The following is a 20,434-nucleotide window of genomic DNA, read 5'->3' as shown; positions in this document are numbered from 1 at the left end:
CAGCTTAGTATACAGCTTAGTTTCAGCATCGCATTAAGTGTAGGTAGTATGATGATGAAAAAGCTTTTGTCTCCCAAAGCGCTCTCTAACTAATCATCACTAATGAAGCTGCACAAATTAATAGTAATAATGGGGGTGGGGGAAGGCCTAGAAGAGTCCGAGTTTCCACGCCTAAATTCCGTATCTAAGAACTGTCGTGTGCACTGAACACTTCCCATCCTTGGTACAGGTAAGATGTAACAGTATGGAGAAAAACAAGTGTATGGTTTTGCAGGTATACTACATGCGCAGGTAGGAGTTAAGGCTGTGATGACATTAACTTGGTGTTCTTGCAAAGTGCAACGCTTCGAGTATTGTTCTGCAAATGTATTTGTAACAGCTCGTATGTACTTGTAATACTTAATAAATTCTTAGATCCTCTTTAAGTTGTTGCATAAATTTTACTCAAATTTTCTTATTCTGTATGTACCAGGCTTGTACAAGCCTGTTAAATGTGTTTGGCTTTGGATCAGGACAGTTCTAGAGAATGTAGTGGAGTTCCTTCACAGGACGTCCAAGATTATAAGTTTTCCCACATATTCCTTTCATTTTCCTTAAGTGCTATAATATCTCACAGTTAAGTGTATAAAAAACCATCCATAGCCTGTAGTAAGTGTCAGATAGTGGTTACAGTACAGTGCAGACTCAGGCATTTTATCTAGATGGACTCTGCCACTTAATTTTGATCACACCATCTCGTTGCCTTTGATTTTGATTTTGATTTTTCCTAAATTGAGATCTATTATTTTTACATTAATGAAGCTTTTATGGAATCTGTTTATTAGTTTAAAATGTTTATTAGAGAATACCATGAAAGAAAATACTTTTGTCCCAACTGTACATGAAGATTATTCTATTACTTTATTTGCATAGAAGATACTTGATTATATTTCCATCTTAAACTCTCCTATTTGATTAATATTTTTAATTTGTTTTTCTTTTATAGTTTATCCCTTAGGTTGGATGAAATAAACTTGTTATAAACCCTCAGAAGACTCTTTGGAAAAAATACGTATTTTTGGTGAAGCTACAAACAGGAAACTACCACTGGCCTAATAAGATATCAAAACTTTTAAACTGTCGGAGCGTCTCATCCTCAGAAGGAGAAGGGCCATTTTGTGGTGCAGTTTTTGCCTTTCAGGCTAGCTGTTTCTCTGTGGATTGTCAGTTCCATCCAAACACCAGAATGTCTTCTCAGCTTGGAGTTGGGAATTCCTGCTGTCAAGCCCAGCTGAGAAGGTTGAGACTGAGCTTTAAGTTGCTGTTGCTATTAAAGATCTGAGGACTGTAGTCCCAGAGATGAGGTCTTGAGCTCTTGATTGCTAAGACTGGATCCTCGCCCTCCCAAAGAGGTGGCAGATACAATCCCAATACTAATGACAGCATAAATAGACTTAAATCCAGGATCCACCTGTTCTCTGGCTCACAAAACTTTGAACAAAAATGGTTTAATTGCTTGCCTTGACCATAGCTCTGTGGTCAGCCACTGAAAGATGTAGTGTAGCTAGAGGTGTCTCAAGACTGTTTGATTTATAATTGATCTGATAATTATCTCTGTGATAGTTAAGATGTCAGCACTGATGACTAAGTACCCACTTTCATGCAGTAGTTTGTGTATGAAGAATTCTCAACTTTTATTTCCAGATTGCGGTTTCTTTAAACCACGTCAAAAGATAGCTGATCGAGTACAAGATTTCTGAAACAAAGGGCTTTATATAAATTTTGGATACAGGAGCAAGGTTTGAAGACCATGAGTGAATACATAACTCTATGTTTGTGATTTAACATGTAAAATGTTATGACCACTACCTGTCATTGCTGGTTCTTCAAGGTTTTACATTAGACAGTTGCATTCAACAAATGTTTGATAGCACGGTGTGTTTTTATAAGAAACGTTGTTGTTTTTAGAATTAAACAAGGATCAGATGTAGGGGAGAAGCATGATTATTTCCAAACAACACAAAATCATCAGCAATTTCAAAGTACTTTAAAATATGTGATTTTGTCTTTAATTGTGCTGCTACTATGCTTGCTCATGAGTTGTGGGTGATAACATGTGATTATCATCTGCCTACTTGATCACATGCACATTTGTGATGCTTGCAAGAAAAAAACATTATCTGGCTGGTAACTGTCATATTATGCAGAGTTTAAGAGACTGTTTCCCAGACAACAGAATAGTCATATTGCATCCATGAACTGTACACCGTCATGTATCTGCACTTAAGTCAAACACTCAGTGCCAGCTGCTGCTCCCACTAATGACACGGACAAGATGGAACTGTTTGTATAGCCATAATTAAACTCCCTGAACTATGGAAGTCAAGGAAATAGCACAATTAAAAAAAAAAAAAAAAAAAGAGTCAAAATTCATGGTTCTAATGACTCATACAGCACATACCTTGTTTACAAATTATAAATTTTGAGTCAGTTTTTAAATTGAAACCAAATCATTCACTAGCCAAAAGCCATTTAAGGGCCTTACTACCTGTTTAAGACCACTGCTGCAAAAGTGTACCTGTATAATATGGTATATCACTTCACTATGGCAATTTGAGTATGTTAAAACAAAACACCACAGATAGCAGGTGGAAGACCTAACCTTAAGAGTAGCCAGTATGCTAATGATGAGGCAATGAGATGGCCAGCTGTGTGTGATTGTGTGTACATTTATTTTTTACATTTTGTATGTTGTCAGATGGGGGAGAAAGCTGATAAGAAAAATAATTATTTGCATTCAAATTATATAAACAGTATTAGAGCCTAGTTAGTGTAGACAGTGTCAGTATCACATGCTTGATAAGGAAGGTATTTGGCCAGTTTCGCATATGAGGCGACAGGACTCTGAAGGTGTGCAGCTTTAAGCCTCTTAGGACATTTTATGGCAGAATAATAAAATAAAAGGGATCTGAAAATCAAATGTTTGTTCCAGGGCTAGTGACAGATCATTCTATTAAATGCACATTTTTAATATACCCTAACTTAAACTAAATGTTCTGAAGGAAACATAATGTCTGGGTTTGAATTTTCTTTCTTGGGGGGGGGGGAGGAAGTTGGTGGGGTTTGGGGGTTTTTTCAAGGTGTGGGTGCTATTTGGGGAAGGGAGAAACATTAAATGCTAGGTAACAAAAAGTTGATCTCTCCTTGATGATCTTAGCTTCAATTAGCTAAAAATGAGTGTGCTTTAGCAGCAGCGTAGCAGTATCATCAATTAGCAGTTCATATACCACGCTATTATTTCACAGTCAGATGGCCACAGGTTTCTGAAGTTCTTACCACAAATTTTTCATTTTTTACTTGTTAAGAATGAATTCAAGTGTGAGTGGAATAGTAAATGAATTTGCTTACTGATCCTGTGACATTCAGGCAGAATATCCTGTAAATTTAAAAAGGGGCTCTCTGGGGTGTGTCATTCCCTCTGTGGGTAGTATGGAAGATCCAGGGTAGAATCTGATGGAAGATTTATCATCTTCTATACATCTCTTTCATATATAGTTTCTGGCTGCAACTCTGCCTTTCAGAGCTTCTCCAAGAAAAGTCAATTCCATGGTCCAGACGAAGAGGCCATTCTCTCTTCAACAAAAGACTACTTTAAATCTTTTTGAAATATGCATCACCTTCTGTTAAGAGCTTACTAAATTACATTCTATGAATGCTATCCTAGGCATACTTCACTATTTCCATACTTAAAGTACCAAACACTCTTATCAGACATTTAACGCACATGTCTACAACAATATACTATAGTAGAAGCTTGCACTCTGGATTTTTCTCAGATTTTTCTGTCTTGAAATCTCAGTCTGCCTTTACCTGAGACATTGTACATGCTTTATTTAAATCAGGTCACTGGGAGTTATGTACTAGAATTGCATATGTGGTAACAAGTATCTGCAAAGGAAAGAAAAGCTACTTCATCATAGATGTGGACTTCTGGAAATTGAAGTCTAAAAGACTGTTCTTGAGTATGTGAGGCATCATGTATAGAGAGCGGAATACATAGACAACAAATGTAATCCAACATATTCCACTGATTGTGAGTGGTGTTTACTTTAGTTTAAGACAGTCCTTTGGTGCAGGAATCAGATGCTTATGAACAGAAAAAAAAAATGCCAGTTTCTTTAAAAACAGTTATTAAACAGTGCATTCAAGTTGACTGCTTCAGAAATATTGTTTAAAAAGTGTCACCTTGATAGCACCAGCTCTTTTTTGACTGGATAGAGAAGATTCAGATATCTGTTCAAATGAAAAGGCAAAATGGTTTTGTCTGCTTTTTAGCAATGGATGAGGTCAGTCTCATAGTAAACAAAGTTGAATATGATTTTACCTTTATGATTACAAAGAACAAAAAGATCGTACAACAGAGAGAAAATAGCTGCATTTTTCAGCTGTGATTACAAGCCTAATCAATAAGATGCTCTGAATGCTTTTTAGCATGGATAATGTAAGACCATTGACACTACCCGTTCACTGAAATAATTTCAACTTTCTGCCTCGTTAGATTTTCAAAAGGCTTTTTGAAGTACTGCTATGTTATCAGTTATTCAAAAGTTCCCTCTTCTTAGTAGCTACATACTTACCACATACACTTTTAGAGCTACGTTTTTTAAACTATGTTAAAAATTACCCATCTGTTGATTTTTAGGAATTTATTATATATTTGTCATTGCAGTTTCTTGACACCCACATTTGCATGAATAAATATTTGTGAGTTCATTAAATGTAATTTTTACCCCTTCTAGGTTTCTTGATGCAAACTTACTGGCATAGACAGCAAAGTCCTGTGATTTGTGTATGCAACTCTTTGTGTAGATAGTGAGCAGAGCACACGTGTTAGTGTGTAAAAACTGAGGAAAGGAAGTGCGTGTGACTTACTTCTAGACTTCTCCTTTTCTGTAGGGCAGGTACCTACCCAAAATGGAGCCAATCATTGTAGATGACAAAAAGTTGTCAGAGAGATCTGCAGCCTTGTAAGAGAAGGATGTGCTGTTGTTCTGTCCATTTGCTCTCACCCTTACAGAGGCATTCATTGACTCTCAGCAAAATGTGACCAAACCACATTCACTGTAATTGTCCGGTGTTTAAGTAATTTATGCAACCTGGTAGATAATGTTGATGAGTTAGTAATTTGACTGCTTTATTGAGTAAGTGGAAACACCAGGATGGAGACCTGCTTCCCACAAACAAATCTCAGATGGTTTTCAAAAGATCATATATTATTTTAGAGCTTAGAAATTATTTTGGGAGCCAGACTGTTTTAAATGTGTCTGAGAAGGAAATGAGCATAATTTTGAAACAGGAAATAGATTTGCAATAGTATTGTTAAGAAATTACATCCCCTTTTTTTTTAGCTCCCTGTATCACCATGCTAGAGAACAGCAGCACTTTTTGACTATGGCCTTTGTATAACAGTTGTGCATGCATACACATATATGAAAGATTTAAGCAGTAGAAAAATAATATATGTGAAGAAACTCCAGCAAGAATCCTTTTATGCAATCAATATTGGAAAACAAATTCTGAAGCTGCATATAAATCTGTGGAAAAGAGTTCGCATCTTATTATTTTTAGTCATAAGAAGGAAGAAAGTCTATCTCCCCTTTTTTATGATATAGGAAATAGAATACGGCAGCTGAGAATGAATAATTCTCATTATACACTCTACCTTTTGTGTCATCTTTTTTCCCCCAAAAGACAAGAAAAGCTGTCTGAGATAAACTTCTGCGTTGGGGTTTGTACTCACTGCATTTCATTTCTGCAATAAGACGTGTACATAAGCAATAGTCCACAGAATCAAATTCTACAAGTCTGGGTTTGATATTGTCCTGTGAGCAATTGACTTCTCTGTCCTTTATTTCTGTTCCATGGGTTTACATGTGATTTAAATTCCTGGCATAAAAAAACAGTTTGGAAACTTTCTGGCCAGGCAACCAGATGTTCTGAATCTTTAGAGTCCCGCAGGCTTCCTGCTGCCTGTATTTCCCCTGTCCTTGTGATGAAGGCAAATCTTGAAGGTGAGCATAAAAAGATGCTAGAAGATTGTTACATATATACATGTTACCTGAAAATTTCTGGGTTTTTTCAGTCCTTTTGGGAAGGCACTGGCAGAAGCAATGGATTTTTGCAGGTATGTCCTGGTTTCGACTGGGATAGAGTTAATTTTCTTCCTAGTAGCTGGTATAGTGCTGTGTTTTGGATTTTAGTATGAGAATAATATTGATAACACGCTGGTGTTTTGGCTGTTGCTAAGCAGTGCTTACACTGGTCAAGGACTTTTCAGCTTCCCCTGCTCTGCCGGGCGCTCAAGACGCTGGGAGGGGGCACAGCCAGGACAGTTGATCCAAACTGGCCCAAGGGCTATTCCATACCATAGGGCGTCATGCTCAGTATAGAAACTGGGGGAGTTGGCCGCGGGGGCAGCGGTCGCTGCTCGGGGATGGGCTGGGCATCGGTTGGCAGGTGGTGAGCGGTTGCATCACTGTTTTTTTCCCTTGGGTTTTGTTCCTCTCTCGCTCTCTTGTTGTTTTCCTTCTCATTACAATTTTGTTGTTGTTGTTCCAATTATTAAACTGTTCTTATCTCAACCCAGGAGTTTTCTTACTTTTGCCCTTCTGATTCTCTCCCCTATCCCACGGCGGGGGGAGGGTGAGCGAGCAGCTGTGTGGTACTTAATTGCCGACTGGGGCTAAACCACAACAATGTATATGTTTATTATTCATTGTAGGTTACCTATGTCAGAGATCAGATTGCAAATTACACTCCCTTTTATCCTTTCACTAGCAGAAGATGAGTATAGATCACTAGCATGTTGGAGGGGTAGCACTTTCCTGTGGTGTAAAATACTACAGTGCATATGTGCAGGGCCACTTGAGCTATACTTTCAGAAATGATTTAAACTGGTCTAAGATCATGCTGTTGTCGAAAGGACTGTTTGTGGCCGTATGTCCCTATCTCCTCCATTTTCTGCTGCTGAAGTCATGCAGCTGAGCAACCAGTAATATCAGTAAACCGGTCCAGCAGTAAGTCAGGTCTTTTTTGTAGGTTTAAGTTCCTGCCAAATTAACCAGGCTTAACTAGAGGACATAAAAAGGACCTTTATTTTTTTTATTTGGGAATGTCTCATTGCTTTTATGTTGAATTTTCTTTAATATTTTTGAAGTACTGCAAAAAGGGCCTGAATGTATCCTTCTGATTTGTTTCCAGCAAGGAATTTCTGTCTAGATGACATTTTAACATGGAAGAAGGGGAACAATTTATTTTTGCAGAAATACATGCAAGGGGTGGGCAGCCCCTTGAGAGTGGTTGCTGCTGGGACGCAGGATCAGAGTAGGGACCTTGTCCTCCTTCATATGGCAGTGCTTAGAGATGTGGATACTTCGGGGTGAGTTTGCTTGTGAGACGGCAAGTACGAGTCCTGTCCTTCTGATGGAGTAACAAGCAACAGGTCTTTACGTGGAGAACCTCATGGAAATCTAGCCCCCTCTTGTGGTTTTTCCACACAGAAGGCATGAATCGATTCAACCTTATTTCTGAATAAAAATATATATACCTGCAACTTTTCTCTGAAAGTTGGTATGGTTACTGCTATTTCACCTCTTCTTAAGGGATGATAGGTGTTAGTCTCAGGATAGAAAATGACAATCTGTAAAAATTTTTATTTGCATTTCATATGCAACTTGACAGCCATTTTCACCAGAACATGGGGGATTAGAGGAAAGGGATTTGTTGGCCATTTCTATAATCTGATTTTTCTTCAAATTGAGGGAGGACGAGCCCTAAATACTAAAGAATAAAAAAACCCAAGAGACTCTCCTGGTTGACTGATAAAGTATAGAAACAAATACAAGCATTTGGTTGTCTTACAGCGACCTGTGTTTTATTTTGGGTTGAACCAAATTGCATGATACTAACAAATACCCAGCCAGTGTTTGTTAGTGGATGAAGAACAAATGCACTGAACCTGAACTTCGAAAACTGTTGAATGTCTAGCTAAAACCAAGCTATGATTCCAGTAGGCATTCTGGGGCGTACACAGCACTGGCTTAAAGAGCCCTGACCACTTGTTCTTGCAACCTCACTGCCTCCCCTGCAATACTAGCATGGCCTTGCTGTGATTTTTCAGTTCCATTTATGGTTCACAGTGCAGAAAAGAGAAATTCAGCTGCATTGTTGCCTCATAGCGCTCATCCTGGCCATGTGAACAGCTGTTCCAGTGCAACATGAGTAGCAGCTCGAGAATGGGAGTAACTGGCCTCAGATGGCATCTGTTCCCGCCAGCTTAAACAGCTTTGACAAAAGTTGAGAAATCAGTTGTATAGAGTGTAGTTTGACAGTGCAGCTACCTTGATTGAGGCAGGTAGCTTTAAGACAGCATTAGAGCTCAGTGGTCTTAAATGCTGCTTGCTGCATTCCTGTCCCTTCCCTCTGCCCTGGGCCAAATGATGAGTCCAGACCTCAGCTGTGACAAGGAATTTGGGACTACATCACTTACAAAGAAGGAAGGTGAAAGGTTTTGGAGTGGGAAACCAGCTTGCTGAAGCAGTGGGAAGCAGCTGTTAGGAGTCAACATCAGCAGTGGAACTGCTAATGCCATTCAGAGGAGAAAAAACTGGTAAAGAATGCTGGTTATTTTGATAAAACCACATTTTCAGTATTGAAGAGGAAATATTTTTATTCCATCTATGTTTCTCTGAAGAGAGGAAGAGATGCACTGAAGCATCTGAATGCTAATCCATGATATAGTTTGCACTCTGTCCTGACCTAGTAAATGTATCATCATGTAAACTCATTTGCAACTAACACCATGTTTTCAGATGTGACACACTGTGTAGTGGTGGCATTTCCCCATTAGCATCTCCTTTTGATACTAATCAGCAATCTGGAAGGATCAAAATTACTTGAACAAAACTCCTATTAAAGTATGAGCACAAACTAGAGCAGTTGGTACTATCCTACATTGAGATACTGCTGTGCTTTCTTTCTGAAAAGAAGGGTATTTGCTTATTAAAAGTACAGTTTGAGGTGACCTTTTCATACAGAGATGTATAATGACTTGCAAGGCATTAACGAGCTGATTCTGGAAGCACTGAAAAGAGAGCTTTGCTATCCAACAATGCTTTTGTAAGAAGTACATACAGGAAAATACACCAAGGGCTAGCAGCCTCATATACTGAATTGACTGCTGATGGTGAAAGAATGTTTATAGATGGGGTAGTCATTAAGAATTGTATGATGAAAGTCATTGAAGAGGTACGTCTGGAAAAGAAAACATCGATAATGTCAGTTTTCTGCCAGTACAACTGCCAGACTGACAAAGGGAGTGGGAACTTGTTTTTCCAGCTCAAGAAAAGAGCAAGACCCTTGAACGGTTTTCATTAACACTACATGCAAATACTATTATTTCACACACATTAAAACTTATAACTTCAGATCAAGGAACTGGTGCAGTATTATTGTAGCATTAGCTGTATTGCAGAATATGTCAGGGGAAAAAATACACTACCAAATACATTTTTCTTAAGTGCATGAAACAGTAAACTTGCCTCAGTTGTAATTTGAAAACTGTGAAGTCTTGTGAGACACGAATCAGGGTAAGCAAGCAGAGCTCATATCCTGCCTATTGCAAGGAAGTGCAGCAGTTAAATACGGAATTTTCCCCACTTACTCTTCACTGTATCGGTCATCTGCAATCTTACCACAGTAAAATTTGGTTGCGGTGATCCATTCTGAAAGCCGCTTCTGACTTGCGTTCATTTCATTCAGAAGTGCAGCTTGAATCACTGCCATTGTCCCCGAACCCTTTTCAGTTTAGAATTTAGTGACATTCTGTACTGCAGAGTGGTCTAGTTGATCTCTGGGATTAGGGCTTTGAACCAGGATGGTGTTTGCTTTTCTAAGGGTGACACAATAGCTAAAGCCATAATTGTCTAAGCCTGAGAGGGTTTGACAATCTGGGGTTTTGGTAGCCATTATGAAGTGCATGAATGATCTGGACCTAATGCTGGAGATAAAGTGACTTTTAGTTTGTGAGCTATTTCCTGACATTTATGCTTTTCAGTCAAAATGATGGATATTTTAAGAGGCTGGCTTAAAGGGGACAACTCACACCTCCCTGCTAGCAAACATGGGTCTGAAAATACAAAATCATAACGCCTTGTTCTGCAAATAAATTCACTGGAACCTCAGAGCGCTTTCAGACACAATTCCAAGAGCAATTTCAAGTCTTTCTTAGTCATGCCAGGGAGACTGCTCTGCCAAAATCTATATGAAGCATATAATCATGAAGCCCATTTCATGCATCAGTTGCATTTGGTGGAGGCATAAGCAAACAGCCCCTGAAAGATACATATGAACTAAGTAATCTCACCACAGGTTTCCACAGACTTTTGTATTCTTTTGTAGATTTCCATTATGGTCCTTAGTGATCATCTTGGTAGTACCTGGGACTGGACAGACCTAACTGAAAGAATGTTTTCTTTGATTTCAATTATTAGACAGACACTGTCAACATATAGGGGAAAAAATATTGAATTTTATAGTATTAAATTCTTGGTCATAAAAATGGACACAATATTCTCAAGATGCAACATCACCAACGTAAAGAATTCTAATGTTTAGGATGTGCAACTTTTTCCTCTGCAGTTACAAATGAGAATTTATTTTCCTAAAGTCTGGCTTTATTATTTATAATTTTATTATTCCTTTTAAAAGTCAGGTTTATAAGTAGTTCAGCCCTTGAACAAAACTCCTGTTAAAGTAAACTGAAATTTATATGAGCGAGAACTGTTGAGATCTAGCTCCTAATCTGCACTGTATATTGGCATGTCTCCTTGGAGATGTCACTTTGCTTTGCTTCCTAGTTAATATTCCTTTTACAGAAAAAACTGATGAGAGGCTACAGGTAGCCTAATGGATAGATGGGTATCTGCTGAATTGCTGATGTCTGTTTAAGGCCCACCATCTTCCACAACTATGTGTTGCATTCTGAGACCTCTCAAAATGCTTAGCATTTTTAACATCCTCTGCAAAATTCTCCAGTTGCAAAAATCACTCAGTGGGTATTAAGACTACAATGGATTTAGAACTGACTTGCAACCTTCCAGAAATACCTTTGTACACTATGATAGATTACTAGCATGTTAACAATGTGTGGGAGTAGTCCTATGAGGTGGAAGAGTGAGTGAGGCAAAATAAGATCAAGATAGGTCTCTCCAGCAAAAATTTATTCTCTTAACAGCTCTCACTTAAGTATTTGGTACTGACAGAATCTGGTACTTTATCATTAAATAGTAGCTTCTCTGTATAATGGCTTCTGTATTTGATGCTCAGTGTGAACAACAAGAATACACGGGAATATCCACTGAATCCGAGTCTTTCCACAGACTGGCTAGGATTTCTGGCACTGCAGAGCTATGCTAGAAATTTCCCTGTGTGAAGTAACCTGTTTCTGGGAAATTTCCCTCTCAACCTTTTCCAGTGAGGACATAACCGTGCAGTTATGCATACACAACAGTCAGTCACGGGTTGAGAGTTGGGTCCACGAAATGCTGTCCTGCTGTCTCCCTGTTTGAAAAAAATACAATTTCTACACAACTCAAGGCACGTTCAATGTTGTTACCTTGAGAATTTTAGAAGAAAATGCTTGATGATATGCCACGAAATGCACATGGGTTTGTTTTTGCTGTAACTTACTTCTTACTGCTTCATTAATCTTGGAAGTCACTTCTGTTTTATTCTAAGCATGAGTATGAGAAACAGTTGAGGACAGTTAGTTGAAAGCCTTACATTCTGGAACAGCCTGCCTGTTACAGAAGGTCCTTCTTAACATGAGGAATAGTGAAGAGGCAGTTTTGTAACTGTTGGTTATAAGATAACTTCCAGGCAGTGTACGTATAAAACAAGTTGGCTAAGGACAGCAGTAAGCTGGCCCGGGTGCGTCATGGGTATGACTGCTCACGCATCCGTTATGTAACACTTTCATGTGTCCTGACTTTCAACCCATGTGTCCCGACTTTCATGCCGTTACTGAGAGGATCTCTGCGCCCTCTGGTGACCGACAACCCCGTAACGGTTTACCCCGAAAACGGTCAATGGCGTCACGGTGCAATACGTGGTGCCCTCAGACAACGGTAACGTTGGCCCCTTTTACCGAGGGCAGTAAGACACGTGCTCCTCAAGGTCTGGGTTAGTATAACACGCGTATTAAATTCAACTTTAACTGATTAAGCCTCACAAAAGCTAAGCGGTCATATTTAAGAAATGAGGGTCTTGTAACACACTTGAAACGTTTTCAAACGTAACTAAGACTCCGTTCTTAGTTGACGGAAGCTATTTAGTGGCACTCTTTATCCACACCTCAGCTCACGGGGGGGAGGAACTCGAGAAACGTGACGGCTGTTGCCGTAACACCCCTGAGCGGCGCGGCTGCTGAGACAGGAGGGCCACCGCCCTCAGGGGCCACCGCCCTCAGGAGACACCGCCCCCGGCAGCGGAAGCAGCGCTGCCACGCGCCTCCCGCGCCGCCGCCGCGCGCAGGCGCAGTGAGCGCGGCCGGGATGGGTCATCAGGCAGACGCGTGACACCCCCCGCCGCTCAGGCACGGCGGCCGAGGGCCCTCTGCGTGACTTTCACGCGATACGTGACCTCTGACGTCACCGCAGCGCCGCGCGGCGATTGGAGGCTGCCGTTCCGCGCCCTAGGGCACCGCGGCGGTTCGCTCCTCGCTGCGCAGGCGCAGCGGCGACCGGCAGCGGTGCCTGGCCCGGCGGGTGCCGGAGCGGCGGGGTAGCAGGAGAGCGCGGCGGCGGCGGCGCTGCTCCCAGCCCCAGCCCCTCCCCCTCCCCTCCCATCCCATCCTGTACCATCTCCTCCCATCCCCGCCGCCGCCATGAAGATCTGGACCTCGGAGCACGTTTTCGAGTAAGTGCAGCGCGGGGGCGGCGTGAGGGGAGAAGCAGGGCTGGCCTCGGGGAAGGAGGCCGCTCCTCCCGCGGGCCGAGGGGGCTCCGCCGCCTCTGGGCCGTCTGCCCCCCCGGGCCGGTTCGGCGCTGCAGCCCTGCTCCGGCCGCCGCGGCTCGCTCGCCTCCGTTGACCTTCCGCTTGCGCGTCCTTGCCGCCCCGGGGTCACTCGCTGTGGGCAGCCGCTCGCCGGGTGGCGGGGCGCGGCGGGCGCAGCTCCGAGGCGCAGCTCCAGAGCTCTGTCGGCTCTGAGGCCGCTCCGCCGGGGGGTGCAGCCCGGCTACCGGAGCGTGGGCGCCGCTGCCGCCGGCGGGGTGGACAGTGTGTGCGGGTGACGGCCGTCAGCGGGGGGGTTTCCGAGGAGAAAGCCGGCTCAGCCGGCGAGACCGTGGAAGCTCCTTACAAACCAAAGCGGGAGGCGTACCAGCGTAGCGGGGTCCAGCGTCCAGCGGCGGTGTTGGCCGCGGTAAGGGTCGTCTTCACGCTGTCCTCGCCGTCCAGGTGTAGGGCTGGCCAACGCGTTGTGAGTCGCTTCGTGTTGTCAGGGCCCAAGTGCTCCACAACGCCTATGTTGAAAAATAATCCGAAGGAAATGCTTGTAAGAGGAAAGTGACAGCGTAATAAATTACTCTAGTATTGCCGAAACCTGAAAAAAATTGCAGTCTTTCAGCGTTATGTCACAGGGAAAACGTTCTTATCAAATTATAAGCCAGAAGGTAATTGAATTTAGGAGTCCTGATTAATCAGGCGTATTGCATGCTTAACTTGCATTTGCCACTGTCCAGTCCACAAAATAGATGCGTTCCTCTAGGGAAGGGTATTTCCAGGGTTGAGAACTGGAAATTGAACTGCTTTAAAAATATAAATTGATTGATGTGTTGTGTTCAGTTTTAATAGAAATCCTGTTTAAAAAAGAAGATGTACAACTTTGTGTCTTGATTCTGTTTTGGCAGTCACCCCTGGGAAACGGTAACGACGGCTGCCATGCAGAAATACCCAAACCCCATGAACCCCAGCGTGGTGGGAGTCGATGTCCTGGACAGGCACGTAGACGCTAGTGGGAAGTTGCACAGCCACAGACTCCTCAGTACAGAATGGGGAATACCCTCCATTGTGAAATCGGTACGTCTGGTATTGCAGAGCTTGAAAAGGATGGCAGAGGGAGGGGAAGCTTGCGAACCAGGTGCTGTAATAGACGTGTATCATTTCATAACTTTAGTGGTGCAAAAATGTAAGCATTTATGCATCAGGAAAGCTCGATAGCAGTACGCGTAGTGACTAACTGATAGCCAAAAATCGCCTAGATCTTAGATTGCTTCTGTCTTGAAAACGAGATCTACCTCAACTTAATAGTTTTATTTTAGGCTAAACCCTAATTCTGTTGTCTCGGTGTCTGTTCAATACAATAACCACTACTTATGCATTTATAGGCACTAAAAAAATTGCAGTTGTTTAGCAGAATTAATTCTGTATATGTTTGCCTGTCTTCTAGCTCATTGGCACATGCAGGACAAAGACGTACGTTCAGGAGCACTCTGTTGTTGACCCAGTGAAAAAAACAATGGAGCTTAAATCCAGTAATGTAAGTAGCTGTGTTTATGCAATTGAAATAGATTACAAATTATAATAATTCCTTGTAAATTTGAAAAGGAAAATAATCTTGAAAATGGCTTGAAAAATTGCATCAGAACAATACCAGTTAAAGGTTTAAGTAATGCGTTTATAGTTGGCCGGTTCTATTTTTCAGAAAAGAGCTGCTAGGTTTCTGGAACTTGTCAGGACCGAAGCATCTGAACATACTGATGAGCAGGGTAGCAGTAGTTTGGGGCGGGGGGTGTTTAAAAAAAATGTAAAAGCCATTTGGTGTACACTGTCACCATTTCTTAATCATGTAACATTCTGCTCTCTCTACTACTCCATCTGTCTGATCCCACTGTTGAAACGTCCTTGTAAATGTGGTAATGTATCTTGGTAAATGATCCAAAAACTTACGGAAAGAGAACTGCAAATGATGAACTTGGAGATTTCTCTGTCTTGTTCTACAACCCTAATACTTGCAGGAAAAGTATAATGTTTAAATCAGATATAAGCATTACTTTTGAATCTGTAGTTGTATTTACTACATTCCTTTAATATTTTTATCAAGGGGTAATCTTGTCTTATATTCTACAGATTTCATTTACAAACCTAGTGTCAGTAGATGAGAGGCTTGTCTATAAACCACACCCTCACGAACCAGACAAGTAAGTACCTCTGTTCTGAGGTTGCCCTGGAGTAGTGCAGACTTTGGCTTTGAAAATTCCCATGGTTTCCCTTGAACAGAAGATGAGGTTTACATCCCCTTTGTTATGGTAACTTGTCTAAGAAAGAATTAAATGGAACGTCATTTTCTCCAGTGACATTGCTTCTGCAGAGCACTACTGGGAAACTTAGTGTCATGCTATGACGGAGCAATTCGGATCTGCTTTTCAGGGAGTTGTCCTGTGTCCCATCTGTAACTGAGTTTGCATACGTCTTCAGTTATCGGCTCCTTATTTCCAATCTCTTCATCAGCCTCAGCACAGAACCTGCGCTAGAGGCACATTTATCTGCCTTTATAATCTTGGAGGTTTGGGATTTGGTGTTCGGTTGTTTGGGTTTTTTTAAGGCGACTTTAGAGCTTGCTGCGTCGTATATACTCCTGGAACTAGTGGTAATTCTGAAGGACCTCTCTAGGGATTCTAACATAAGAGGTTTTTTCTCTCATGACAGTCAGAAATGTTAAATCCCTGTTGTTGAAGGGGATGTCTTAATACTGTTTTCCCAGTATATCTTCACGCCAAATCTGCTGTTTCCACTCTTAACTTGCTGCTGCAAAAGATGGAATTAGTTGAGTGCCACAAAGGGACACTTGGACTTAGGGGGGACTCTTGGTTTTTATTTTATGAGTAGAAGCATAAAGCAGTTAAGCACTGTGGAAGTGGGTTGTGCTTATGGGGCAAGAAGTTCTGTGTTATACAACAAAGCTGCTGAGGGAATGTACTTGCTGGGGAGGAGCAAGTTTCTTTCAGTAATGCATTCTTTTTTAAACTGCTCAGAATAATTCAGTTTCCTGCTCTCTGTTTCAGAACCGTTTTGACACAAGAAGCAATAATAGCTGTAAAAGGTGTCAGTCTCAGCAGTTACCTAGAAGGGCTAATGGCAAACACAATTTCCTCCAATGCTAATAAAGTAAGTATGACTCTTGTGTAAAATGTGTGACCACTGGCTAAATGACAAAGGGAATTAAAATCTCTATTTTACTTTTTGGCTTTGTCAACAATCTTAGGAAGGGTCCGTGTAGTTCCACTGCCTTTACTGTAGAGACTGAATGCTCAGCTTGCTGAACTCTCTCTTTTTTTTTCCCCTTGTGAATGGAGATAATAAATTATTATTGTCAAAGCTCTCTGAAGCTTGACTGGAAAAACATCTCCATTCACTTAACAGTCTGGCGCTGTCACTCTTTTGCTGGCCTCTTGATGCCATCTATTAGTTTTTGCTATTGACAAAGGATATACATCAAGACAGAACTGAAGTAGTTATGTGGGAGTAACGAAGTGGTGTTTTAGTTGAGAGTCCTCTGGGAATCCAAAGTTGTGTTGAGTTCAGCATCAAGAATGATAAAACAATCTGGATAAAAAGTCTTTTGTGGTTCATAATGTGAGCGCTGCTGACATAAGGAATTTTTTCATGAAATGCAAGGCAGTACATGTTCCTGCAGTACTCTGGTTATTGAAGTAAAAAATATCAGAGGCACATGTATTTCTGTACCTTTTCTTCCTCTTTCAACTACTGTGTCTTCAGTCATTTTCAGTAAGGCAGGGTTTAACCTATTTACTTATTTGCTAAGATTTATACACTGAGAAACTTTTCTTTAACTGTAGGGCCGTGAAGCATTGGAATGGGTAATTAATAGACTGAATGCTGAAATTGAAGAGTTCACAGCTTCGGCAAGAGGAACCATGAGGAATCCAATGGCAGCAGCAGCATTTGTAGAGAAATGATAGTAAATATATGTGTATTACTAACGAGGTTTAACAATCTGAGGCTTTTCTCCAAACCTAAATACATGTATCCTTTGTTATTTAAAGGCATACCTGTGTGTTAGGCGTGTTTCAAATTTAATTTGGAGAAAAGCTGAATTCTTACTAATGAGGCTGATGCGCAAAGCCTAGTTAATATATTGGTTCAGCTGGACCGAATTGCGGTTGCAGATGAAGAAATAATTTTCAAGTATAGTTCCTGTATTTACATGAACACTAACTTATAATGTTTTCAGATATGAAATAGCCTCATTTAGCGATGAGGCTGCATATGGTGGAGGAGACTGGCATGTTAGGTTAACTTCAGTGGAACTTTTATTTTTGTGTGACTTATGGACTACCTCTTTTGGGACCAAGCCCAAAATTAAGCAGAATGGTTTGTTCCAGCATTGTTCTGTTTGTTAATTTTTGATCGTTGTGTGATACAACTTGGTTTAATAGAAAGTTTATTACTTGACGCTTGAAATACAAAAGAATGTACAAAGTATTTTTTGATAAGCTTTTTAACTTGTTTGACTGGTTGAGCTAACATGGTACTCAAATTGTTTTTCAGTCAATATAGGTAAAACATACAAAGTGTCTCTTATCTACTAAGACCTAAATTCTATTCCTAAATGCGGCATTAATGAGCTGGGCGTACAGTAACTTAAAATAAAACTTTATCTTAAACTTCTAGAATAAGTATCTCCATTTCTAAAAGCCCATTAAATAAAGGGGTACAATAAGCATAGAGCCTTAAAATCTTGCAAGCTGCTAGGGCATCTAAAAATAGTAGGTGTTCACTTCAAAATGTCAAAGAACCACTTAAAGGACTAAAAACCTTTGTGAAGTTGGCTAAAGAGATACCTAAACATAAGAGGAAGTGATATTAAAGAATGTTAACGATACACTCATTAACTTGATCATCCTCCAAAAATAACCTGTTACATCAACTGAATATTGTGTTGTCCTTTAATTTAAACATAGTGTTCCAAGTTCCAGAACGTCCTTTACCTTTTGAACTAATTTGCTCACAATACAAGGCTCTTTAAATGAAAACCTTGAGAATAAAAAGCTTTCTACAGTTTGTGTTTGTTTCTTGGTACTCGCTGTAGATTCTTGGTACTGTCACCAGTCATTAGCTGTTGGAACCTAATGGTCAGACCTTGACATCCTTCCTCACATAGTGTACCAGTCTGCTGGTAGTCCTGTTGACTTCAGCAGAGGCTGGCTGTCCCATGAGGCTCCTTCAGTGTGAAGGAGAAATGGAAAGACACAGCCCTGAATTAGCTGATGCTTGTATCTTGGTGCCAGAGGCTTTTCTGGGAATTTTGATACTAAGCTTACAAGTAATTTCAAGACTCCCTCTTAGCCTTTAAGAACTGTAATGTCACTTGTTCCACCACATTTTACGTTGCATGCCATTTCTGTTATATCAGAATTGCCTATTGACTAGTGTATGCTCTAGAGAGAACCAGAGCTTATTTTAAGTGGTAAACACATGGGAACACAATCTTCTGTAAGATTTGTGTAGGGGGGGAAAAAAACAGGTGTATATATATTCCAAAAATTTAACTATTCTAAATATTTTTCTAAAAATAAATGGTTTGAGACTACCTTAATAAATTGAAATCATTGAGGTTTGCCATGCTTTTACAGGAGGTTATTACAACTGAAATAGCATTTCAATTTAAAAAGCGTATGTGAAACTTCTGCAAAACTGTACCATCATTTCTGATAAGAATGCAATGCTTGAAACTGATTTTAAATGTTTGTTTAGCCATTAGCATCACTTGGCATTTTAAAGTTGATTTTTTTCTTTTCCTAATTTTTCTGCACTAAGGACTGTATAGTATGAACTCACAGTTTGCCCTTGCACTGAAAAAATCTTCAATTTTTGCAAGCATTCAACAACTTCTTGAAAGGTCATGATTTTCTTTGTTCTATTTTATTTATGTGTCTGCATTCTCATTCTGTCAGGGAGTATGGCTTTCTGTATGTGGCACTTCTTAAATAAAATTTTATCTGAGTTCTGGCTAGTGCCTGAAACTTTCTGATCTATTTGGGTTTTTTTAACTGCTAGGTGAGTAACCTAAAATGAGGAGGGTGAAGGTGAAGAAATATTCTGGAGTTAATAGCTTCTTTTATTGACATGCATATCCTAAGATGCACATTTACAGATGCTGTGGTCTTTTTTGCTTCTTAACTGCTTTTCTGCAAATCTGACACATGAACTAGCGACCAGATTTCACAGTTTGCTAGATCCTGTGGAAAGATTTTCAGTCTACTTGGACTGAGCTTTGTATGCTACAATTTACCTGTCTCTGCATGCGGAATCTAATGCTTACTGTTGTTAAGAGCAGAAGAGAAGAAAATGTTTGGGTCCATACAGTCATGTAACAGCTTGCCTGTTTACTCACAATAGTAGACTGCACCTAAAGAAGCTTTGCTTGATGGGGAGTGGGGACTGTGTGTGCAGCAATTACAAAGTATGTGCTGTCCCATCACAGAAGAAGGAAGTAGATACCTGCCCTGTGCTCGGTACGCATACATACTCAGATGGTTTCTTCACTAGCCACTTCAGCAAGTCATATGTTTCCTGTGGATCTACTTCACAGTGCCCTGCAGGGCTGTGTCATGGCTGGCAACACTCTGATGAATGTAGAGTGCTATGGATGAATGCACTAGTACTGCAGTGAGCGTGACCTGAGGTAGTGCAGAGAAGCTGTGTGTTCTGGTGGTTAGAAGGAATGGAGGAGGTGGGTAAGAGAAAGGAGCTACAGCTGGAGGGACAAAACTAAAGGACCAGGAAGAAAGAAAAAAGAGAGAGGGGGAGGGGGATGGAAGGGGCAGAGGTGGAAGAATGTGATGTGAGCAAATTGGTGGTGCGGTCTGTGGTGGATCACTACCTGCTTCAGCTTGCCTAAATCGATTCATGTCTTACCTTACCTGCAGATTTAGGCTTTTAAATCAGTAAAACTTCAAACTCACCCATATAACTTTGCTGAGAAATAGAACAGAAGCGAGTAAGCTTTGGATCCAAAGCTCAATGGCCTGGAGAATATTTTAAGATGGCACTGTTAAATCTTTTATTCTCACTGCTCACCTTCTGAAGTTTTCAGTAATGAATCATTAGGGTTTCCTTGTTGTTCATAGCCTTAATTATGACTTTCTCGGGTTCCTGTGACCCTTAAGTACTCCAACACAGCTACTAAGGATGTCTGCCAGGACATGCTACAAATCTCCAAAGCATCCTTCTAAAGCAAGTTGCATCCAGAAATACTATTACAGTTAATTTAAAACCAGAAGTTTAAATTGCAGTAGCTGGAAGTTTGAGGTCTTGGCAAGCTTAATGCCCTCTTCTGTTGAGACTAAGCACTTGCATCATCTGCTGGTTCTAA

At 40.8% G+C, this 20,434-nt stretch overlaps 1 protein-coding gene across 1 annotated transcript; it reads left to right on the top strand.

The window, feature by feature from the left end:
* Positions 1-12,915: 12,915 nt before the first annotated feature.
* Positions 12,916-19,082, top strand: PRELID3B (PRELI domain containing 3B). Its single transcript, XM_075517163.1, has 6 exons — positions 12,916-12,954; positions 13,947-14,115; positions 14,486-14,575; positions 15,166-15,236; positions 16,101-16,203; positions 16,896-19,082. Exons 1-6 carry the CDS (start codon positions 12,923-12,925, stop codon positions 17,013-17,015), a joined length of 585 nt encoding a protein of 194 aa, XP_075373278.1. The 5' UTR covers positions 12,916-12,922; the 3' UTR covers positions 17,016-19,082.
* Positions 19,083-20,434: the final 1,352 nt, after the last annotated feature.

The sequence above is a fragment of the Mycteria americana genome, chromosome 14 (assembly GCF_035582795.1).
Source record: "Mycteria americana isolate JAX WOST 10 ecotype Jacksonville Zoo and Gardens chromosome 14, USCA_MyAme_1.0, whole genome shotgun sequence".
Taxonomy (NCBI): Eukaryota; Metazoa; Chordata; class Aves; order Ciconiiformes; family Ciconiidae; genus Mycteria; species Mycteria americana.
The sequence above is the reverse complement of the archived record's forward strand: the minus strand, read 5'-3'. Positions and strand labels throughout refer to the sequence as shown.